We start from the raw sequence: 9736 nt of genomic DNA, 5'->3' as shown, positions 1-9736 counted from the left end.
TCGGTAAATAAAATGGGCAAAAAAGGATGATAAATAACGGAAATGCCACGCGGAGTTGGACGCGCTAATATCACAGCGCGCCACAGTTTGATGACGACATCAGGACCTACGTGTCATATAAAATAGTCTACGTGGAAGGAGTGATCCTTTCTCAGGCGAAAATTATTTTTTCTCAGGAGAAAATTACGTTGACGCTTATTTTATAGGGGTTTTTAAGTAAATAAATTGAAATAAATTTAACTTTTTAAAAAACTATGTATCTTATCCAAAAAAACTGATTAATAAAATATGTTCAATCATGTTCTATAAGAACATCACAATTGATAACGGTAAAGTAATGATCAAAGTCTAAAAAAAAATAATAATGATCAAAGTTTGAACTACAGTCTTACAATCCTTTACATTTAAAATGTGTGTGAGCATTTCTCGTTAAACTATTGACAAAATAAAATGTTCAATCCCTTCGATAACACAATATGTTTGATTTAGCTATTCATTTGTGACATATCTCTGCTAGATGAAATCTCTTTATTTACTAATCAATAAAAATTGATTCACTCACTTCAAAGTTTCAAATTAACAGCACCTAGATCAAATGGTCACATTCAAATGGGTTAAAAAAATATCATTAAACTGACCCAAAAAAAAAATCATTAAATCACCAAAAAATTAATTAAAAAATAAACAAAACATATACGATCTTTATAGATTTTTTTTCATAAAGTTCCTCCACCAAAGATCATATTCACACTACTGTGACAAATATTTCGACATGCACACGTTAGTTTTGTAAAATCACTTGTTTTTTTCTCTTTCTCATATACAAATATAAAATTAATTACATTTATTAATTTACGTAAAATTATGAGTACAATTTATAATGAGACAGATAGAGTATAATAGACTTGAAATTTCTTCAATTAAAACGACTAACTTTATATATTTAAAAGAATTTTAGGAGAACTAAAATATACCTTACAGATTAAGTTTATTCTTGACCAAGTTTTATAAACTAAGTTGAAGGGGATAGTTCATAAACTAAGTTTGAGAGTTTATTCAAAATAAAAAGTTGAACTTTCTCCACGGCATATGAACCTTCTTTTCTTCAAGAAGCTAAATGGGTTTTTCTAAGTAGTGGTCTGATTCATTCATGAATAGTACTCTTTTATTTTCTTTATTGAGTAATCAATGAATAGTCAATAAATTCATTATTATAAATTTTACTTTTCTCTTTCGATGGTATTTGTGCTTTCTATATTGATTTTTTTTTTTTTTAAGAAGTGTTGTTATCTTATCTATGTTGATGGTAGCAAATTCTTACAAATTTCACATACTTCTATTTTTTAGTTGGATGCTATGTTTATTTGTAGGGTTTGAACATTTCATTACTTATTCAAATTGCTTCAGTTTTTCTCAATTTACCCACTGATTTGTCATTTTTGAACCATACCATACCATATACATATATAATTAATACATTTTGTACATTTATCTGTGCTCAATTCTTTTTTAGTGTTACGAACCTTGGAATACAGAGTTATAAGCAAGCAATTCAAATGAATGTAACTTTTAAAATAAATCCCTGTAACCCTCAAATTGGGAAAGAAAAGAGGTATTGATAATTAAAATTTAGTCAAAAGTAAATACTCCCTCCGTTTCAAAATACATGTCCAAGTCAACAACTTCACATATGCCAATGCACAATTTTGATCGTTAATATCTTTAATTATCTTAAGTAAAAAATTATAAAAATTTAATATTTTGAAAATATTTGTCGAGACAAATCAAACAACATCTTACACGCTAATATTTGTATTTATACATTAGTTAAAAATTATGGTCAAAGTAAGTGAAGTGAATAGTGCACATTGCAAAAATTGGACATGTATTTTGAAACGGATGGAGTAAAATTGGCCAATGATTGATTCAATCAGAGATCAAATTCGACTTTACTTGAAATTCATGAATTATTTAAGACTAACTACTTAAGTATTAAAATTGAAGCTTAGCTCAGTTAGTAAGTATTAAAATTGAAGTTTAGTTTAGTTGGTAACGATATTGCATAATTTATGTAGTGGTTGGAGTTTGAATCCCGGACATCTCACTTCTCCATATTTAATAATTAATTGTGTGAGCTATAGCTACTAGACAAAAAAAATAAATTGAAATTTAAACTAATACAATATACTTAATAGATTTGAATACTTTTCTCTGAAATTAAGACTCATCAGTAAATATGAAAAAAATTCTTTTTATAAAATTGTGTCTTTCGAGTCTTTGAATTATATATCTTGATATTTGATTAAATTTTGAGTATTTTTATTAGAAAAAAAAAAAAAAAGAGAGTATTTTTTAAGTTTTAAAAAGGGAAAAAAAAAAAAAAAAAAAAGGACAACACCTTTTTGACACATAACTGTAATTTTTTTGTTCGTTTTCCCCCAATCAATTTGTCTTATTAAACAACTCAACCAAATACTTAAGTATATTGTTTTCAGAAAGTAGGAATACTACATTATAAGCTACTTCTATAAACAAATGGAGAGAGTGTAGTTAATAGTTATATAGTGTTTTTATATCATGGATAGTGTTTTTTTTTTAAAGAATATCATGGATAGCTGTAACAAAAAATAATAATATCATGGATAGCAATTTTTTATTTTTTTTGGTAGTGATGGATAGCTTATTTATGGACGTGTTATAATTTTCTTTTTGAATAAGCCAAAAACAATATATAAAACGACCTATCTCAATTAAGCATAAGATGTGTCTAAAGAGGAACAATACAAAGAGTCAAAACACTAAACAAAAAAGACTCATAAAAGAAATAAGAGTCACAACTGCAAAAGAGGAACGCCCCATGCAGAGAGATAGCAAAGACCACCAAAAATGAAAATTAAAGGAAAAACTCGGGCAATTTGCCTTCATCCACCACCATGAATGAATCTAAATACTATCAAGAAGTTGATCATGAGTCGATATGTTGTTGTTAAAATTTCTTGAGTTGCGTTCTTTCCAAATAACCCAAAGAGAGGCCAACCAAACAACTTAAAAAGCAAGTACGGATGTTCTTTTTGAATGCATGCACATCAAAAAATTGTTGCGCGTGACACCTAATATCTGAAGTAACAACTGTTAAGATGCCCAATCAACGATGAACAAGATATCAAATACTACCAAAGAAGTCACACTATTAATCTTTGCTGCAACCTCATGAGCACATAACATAATTAGCTGGAAGGACTTCTCTACGCCTTAAATTGGCCTTGTCGGAGTTCTATTATTAATTGTTTTTCAGCCAAAAAGAGACACCTTGAGAGGACATGTTACAAATTATTTTCATAACTTCTAGCATAGACTTAAATAAATGTTTAGGTTATATATCCTACACATGAATGTAATACTTTCAGGTATTTGTGATGCTGTGGTTTAACAAAAATGACATTTTAGATACTTCAATGTGTGCGATATCAATATTTTTTTGTTCAAAGGAAGACAATTCCACAAATATTGAAGAAACTTTATGAAGGTTTTACCCATAGTTCTATTGGCATATTCGTTCAAAGATTTCTTAGGAGTCTGGTAATCTGTAAGACTCAATGTGTGTTTGCATGCCCATGTTGCCCACCGCCATAGTGCGTGCGTTCAGCAAAAGCTATAAAAAGTAGCTTCAAGGAAAAGTTCCTTGAAACGCGATAATGGCTTGCTGCACCGCGGATCCAAACGTACCATTAAATGGATAGAAGAATGTAAAAAGGATTGAACCCTCTTAAAGGGAAAAATGTAATTGCATCATTCATGTAATCCTTATTATGGACGCACAAAATTTTTCGTCACATAAAAAAACAATAGTCATCATAATATAACTCTAATAATCATGTATCCACCAAAAACTTAACTAAATAAGATTTGTGATTAAGAAACCAAAAAGGTTTATATAGTAAAACTTAACTCGCCCAAACAAGTATTGTTGTTGAACCATACGATGGTCTGACAAATCCAGTAATAGAAGGCCATGCATTATAGACACGGTGGAGCATGTAGCACTCTAGCACCTATCATTCTGAAACCTTGAAGCTAATCTGATACAACTCTTAGACTACTTACATGTAATATCCTGCTCTGTTAACACTACTTGATCCCATTCACTAGCTTTGTTTTCATAGGCACCCCATTCACTAGCTTATACAATGCAGGCAGTTCTATTAACTCCTCCTCATCATCATCAGAAATCCAACCATGGCAAGGTCTACGCTTCTTGTGACAAAGCTTCCCAATAGGTTGTGAGGACTTTGTCTGAGGAATTTCTGCAAGAGGGATGACAATAGTATACAAGATGCTCAAGTTATGCTTCAAAATTAAATAAAATTAATTAACAAGGATAAGAAGTTAATTAATTACCATATCCATTGTCTGCTGATACAGTCTCTATAATAGCCTTGCTGGGAACTTGGTTGTTAATTTCATTGGTTGCAGATACAGTGCCTACAGCCTTAATGGAAGGTGGATTACTAGGTTGGCTGGTGACAGATGAAGTGTCAACGGGCTTGATGGGAAGTTCATTAACAGTTTTGCTCGCAGCTGTTTCAGTGTCTGCAGCCATAATGGAAAGTTGATTACTTGGTTGACTGGTGGTGGCTGAATTGTTGACGGGCTTGATGGGAAGCTCAATAACAGCTTTGCTTGTAGCTGATGCAGTGTCCACAGTCATAGGAAGTTGATGACCAGTTTCACTGGCAGCTGATATAGTGCCAACAGCCTGACTAGGTAATGGTGCATCATCGGACGCATCCATGTTAGAAGAGCAAGGTAGGAGAAGGGTTCTGTTTGAGCAACCAGAAGCCGATGCCTCATTGGGACCATTTCCTGGATTACCCTCTATCAAACAATCCTTCACACATAGCAATACAAGAGCACAGACCATTATTAGTCAAAATTCTATACGATATACAGACAGAACAGGACATTATTAATCAAAATTCTATACGATACACAGACAAAACAGGACATTATTAATCAAAATTATTTACGATATACAGGCCATTAGATTAAGGAGCTAGTAGGGGATTTTCAAAAGGAACACTTTCAAAAAGATAAAGAAATTTTATTGGAGTACTTTGAGCAAATTTCATTTAGCCTCTCAAGCATTGTTAAAATAGTATATGAATGTCTCAAAATTATAACATGTTGATTAACCATACTAGGAGGTTGGAGCTAATAATCTTTCTTAAAAAATGAATGAGTATAATTTGAAGTTAACATTGAGATTAAAAAGAAGAAACCATGAAGGAATTCAAGATATACAACTGCACACCAGATGAAAATAGGCTTTGCCAGCAGCATGTACTATAGATTCTAAGTAGTAATATGCTTTTGGATACATAGCAGCTCATTGTTGCTCATGACTTCAACATAAATTGAAACAAATATTGAATTTGGAAAAATGTGATTCATACCCAGACCTAAGCCTGAAACAATGTAGGACATTGGAACTAGCTCATTGCATCCCATAACAAAAACAAAATACTGATTTTGTGAGAGAGCATGAATCATAACTTGAGGTGAGCAGGACATAAAACTGGGAGATACAATTCAAAGTGTAACAGCAGACAAAAGAGGATTGCAAATTAGCAAATTGGGATCATTGTTTCACCTACTATACAAGTAGTTAAATAACCAACAACAACCAAATAATAACACCACCATCAAACATCGGTCAATTTGCAGAGAAATTTATAGTTAAGTTACAAGACATCTGTAACCTGAAAAGGGTCATTAGATATTACTTATTTGTACATAATCACACCATTATACATGAGGTATAAGTCCCCGTTATTGACTCTATGTGACGCCATTTCATACATAGTTACAAATACACTGTTATAAAACCATAAATATCTTTCTCATTGTATCACATATCATGAGCTGCTTTCAAATCAAAGCAGACCAATATTAATTTTTGTTCTTAATTAACTGTTCTATTAAAGGAGATTCTTACTTTTCTTAATTTCATTAACTAGTAATTAAGGGTGTGTTTGTTTGGAGAGAAATGGAGGGGAAGAATTGTCTTAAATTTGAGCTGTTTGGTTCAATTATTTGGAGGGGAGTGCAGTAAAATCCCTCCTAACCCAATTTTACCTCATCTCCAAAAGAGAGGGAATATTTGCTTCATATTTGAAATTAAATATCCTTTTATTAAATAATATGATCATAAAATCCCTCTCCTCCCCTCGTCGAAATAAACAAAAAAGCTTTTAAAATCTCTCCCCTCTCCTCCCCGTTTAACCAAAGAGACCCTAAATTTCTGCCATCGATCTTATTGGATTTTGTCAACAAGTCAATGAATTAATATTCAAACCCTAACTACTAACATTTATCAATCAAATAACTATTATTAGAAATGCTTAAATTTTTCAACAACAAATTATATTAAAAAAATAGAAAGTTTAAAAAGTAAACGTGTTTAAATAATATAATAATTGTTAATCATGCTTTGCTTGGGGGATAAGCAAAATGAAGAGAGAAAGTTACCTGATTCTGATTCTGATTCTGATTCTGTTGTTTTTCAAGAAGAGTATCAATGAGAAGAGTATAAGCATGTTCTTCAATGAAAACCCAACTACCGTCATAAACCTAAACACAACACAAATTAAGCATTATTATTAATTAACGAAATTAGAACGTAATAATATTAATGATGATTAAATGGAGAAAAAAACGAAACATTACTTTGAGCAATTGATCAACGGTTTGACGAACGAGTTTGTTAGGAAAACCAAACGGAATCATAGCGTCGAGAGCTGCGTCCATTCTCCTCTCACCTTTCTGTGAAATGAAACAATAAAAATCAGAATGAGAAATGAAGAAAACAGAAATGGTGGAATGAAATATGAAGATGAATGTGAAGACGAAAGAACCTTTGGACGTCCTCTTGGAGCCATTGTTGGAAGGAAGGTGAGAACTGAAAATGTAGAAAGAAAAAAGGTTATTAGGGTGAATTTTGCATTCAGAGTGTGAAAACGTGAACGAAGAAGGTGAATAGACTCCTCTTTCGCATTTTAACTAAAAATAGATATATCACTTTATTACGTGTAAATATTAAATATACCTATTTTTGTTTTTTATGTCAGCCAGCAGAGCAGTAGAAACGTGGAGCAGAAGGTTAATTGACAGACTACACCCTTTACTGGTAAAAAAATTAAATTTAAATGTCATTTTAGTCCCTCTACCATTTTTTGTTTTTAACTATTATACTTCCTTAATTTTTATTGTAAGAATATCTAATAAAATTCAAAAATATTAAAAAATGTTTTTAGCATAAAATAATTTGTTTTTTAAAGAAAATTAGTTTGAAGTATATGTTAATTTTACATATTTATATGGGAAATATTAACACCAATGTCCCGGGTCACTGATTAAGACCTTTAAATGGTAACTTATCATGAAAATACGTGTAATCAATGCATCGAAAATCAAAATATTTGATTTTTTTATAACATAATTTTTTCTTTTGAAATCCTTAAAGAGTGCCCCGAAGGATATAGAGAAGTAATATTTTTTATGATTTTTTGGATAAGTTAAATTAGCACATTTAAATTATCTTTTCTTAAGAAAAAGTTAAATAATATTTCTAATAATATATTCATTTTAGTATTTAATTTTAGGTACTGAAATTAAATATTCTATATGTTACAACAACAATCAGTATATATACTCCTTAAAAAAAAAAAAGTATGTGTGTGTGTTCTCAAAGTAGAAAAGCGGTGCGGCGCGGCCATCTAAAAATTGACGCGATGAGGACACTAATATATTTAATACTAAAATACTGTAAAGTTGAAAAAGAAATACTAAAACACTTTAAATATTATTTACAATTCATAGCGTATTCATAATTTGAAATAAAACAAGTCTTAATCAAAACATACAAACATACTTGCAAGAAATACTAATAAAATTCAACATAAAAATAGAGAGGGAAATAGAAAACGAAAAACAATAGTGAAAAGCAAAACAACGACATAAAAGACCCTTTCAGATCTGAATTAAAAAACAAAACACCCTTTTTAAAAGGGAATTAGAAAAATATTTGTGAAAGGAAAATAGATAGAAAAAGAGAGGGTGTTTTGTTGCTATAGAGAGATTACACAAAAAAATAAAAATGGATGATGAAGATGAACAAATCTGTGAATGAAGAGAGGAGAACAAAGATCAAATATAAAAAATGAAGAGGTAAAGAGACAGAGATAACAAATGAAGAGAGATCAGAGGTTGTGTTGTTGTACCTGTACGATGAAGAAGAACAAAGCAGATGTGTTGTTTACTCTTGTTGTACGATGAATGAAGATAAGAGAGGTTGTGTGTTGCGGCTGGTGTGTTACGATGAATGGAGAAGAGTAAATTAGGGTTTAAAAAAAATCACAAAATTGACCCTCGAAACGGTTTTAAGTGAAGGGCAGTCTCGTATTTATACTACGACCCAAATATCGGCCACTTTGACCCGATTTTTTGCCGCCCCGCTTCACCCGCTTTCTCCAAATGTTCCGCCTTGGAGCGCTGCATTGTGTTTAGTTATTTTTAGCTGCTCCATGGCGCAATAGCGCTGGTAGGGGCCGCTATTGACAAAACACACACACACACACACACATATGGCCCTTTTGCTATAACACACCCATACACTTTTGTGAAGGTGTGTTTTAACATGAAACACCTTTTCAATTACACTTAAAAACTCTTATCTCTCTCTTTAATTGTGTTTCACTTAATGCCTATTAAAGTCGTTTTCATACCCATGAGGCCATGACCCATTTTCTTTCTCTTGCTTTTAGCCAATCATTCTATTACTTGTGTAGAGAAAGAAGAAAAGCTCGTTCATGAGCCTCTTTGGCATTTAAATTATTTTAATTGTTTTGAAAATATTTTTTTTTTGTAATCAACATCAACATTACTCTTTCAGTGTCATATTTAAACTTTCATCATATTGGGATGAAAAATACATTCACATTCATGAAAAAATTAATTACGATCAAACAAATCGGAACGAAAACACATTCTCATTCATGGGGAAATTGGAACGAATAAGATTGGAATGAAATCATAAATAAAAAGGAAACAAAATATACATTTTAAAGAAGATGACTCTCTAGCATTATATATGGAGTGGTGTTCTTATCTCTCAACAAATATGAAGAAATTGTCTTTGATTGTATGAGACAACAAAACAAGCAGGAGTAAGGCAAATGTAAGATGAAGACATAAACAAGAGTCTAGTTATATCGACGTTGGATACCAGAAGACTATGAAGGTTGAAGGCAAAAGAAGGCCAATTTAGTTTAAGAAAAGAATCTGGTTGAAGGAAGTTGAATAGTGCGGAGAGATTCTGGGCAAAAACGTTGTAGTAGGAAGGGGGAAATGGAGATTTATGATTTTGTTAATAATTAAATTAAATTGAAATAACAATCCTACCCTTTTGTCTTCACTAATTTTAAAATAAGGGATTTTAGTGTCCAATTGAAAAGGTGTTTCATACTAAAACACACCATCACAAAAGTGAATGAGTGTGTTAGCAATAACATATATATATATATATATATATATATATATATATATGATATTTCAAATGAGAGGACTTTATAAATGAGAGGGTGAGAGGATTAAATCACAACCGTTAGATCAAATCTAGTGGCTGATATTTATTTGAAGCAACTCCACACGTTCCGTATGCACCTCTCTTCCTTTCTCC

General features: G+C 31.3%; 1 protein-coding gene across 1 annotated transcript; it reads right to left on the bottom strand.

Annotated features, from left to right (window-relative positions):
- Positions 1-3753: 3753 nt before the first annotated feature.
- LOC25484662 (uncharacterized) lies at positions 3754-8394 on the bottom strand. The gene is made up of 6 exons (XM_013613557.3): positions 8280-8394; positions 6915-6958; positions 6727-6822; positions 6529-6630; positions 4399-4888; positions 3754-4304 (listed from the first exon to the last, which is right to left on the bottom strand). Exons 2-6 carry the CDS (start codon positions 6936-6938, stop codon positions 4129-4131), a joined length of 888 nt encoding a protein of 295 aa, XP_013469011.1. The 5' UTR covers positions 6939-6958; positions 8280-8394; the 3' UTR covers positions 3754-4128.
- Between the last annotated feature and the right edge of the window lie 1342 nt (positions 8395-9736).

This window comes from Medicago truncatula, chromosome 1, assembly GCF_003473485.1.
Source record: "Medicago truncatula cultivar Jemalong A17 chromosome 1, MtrunA17r5.0-ANR, whole genome shotgun sequence".
NCBI lineage: Eukaryota > Viridiplantae > Streptophyta > Magnoliopsida > Fabales > Fabaceae > Medicago > Medicago truncatula.
The sequence above is the reverse complement of the archived record's forward strand: the minus strand, read 5'-3'. Positions and strand labels throughout refer to the sequence as shown.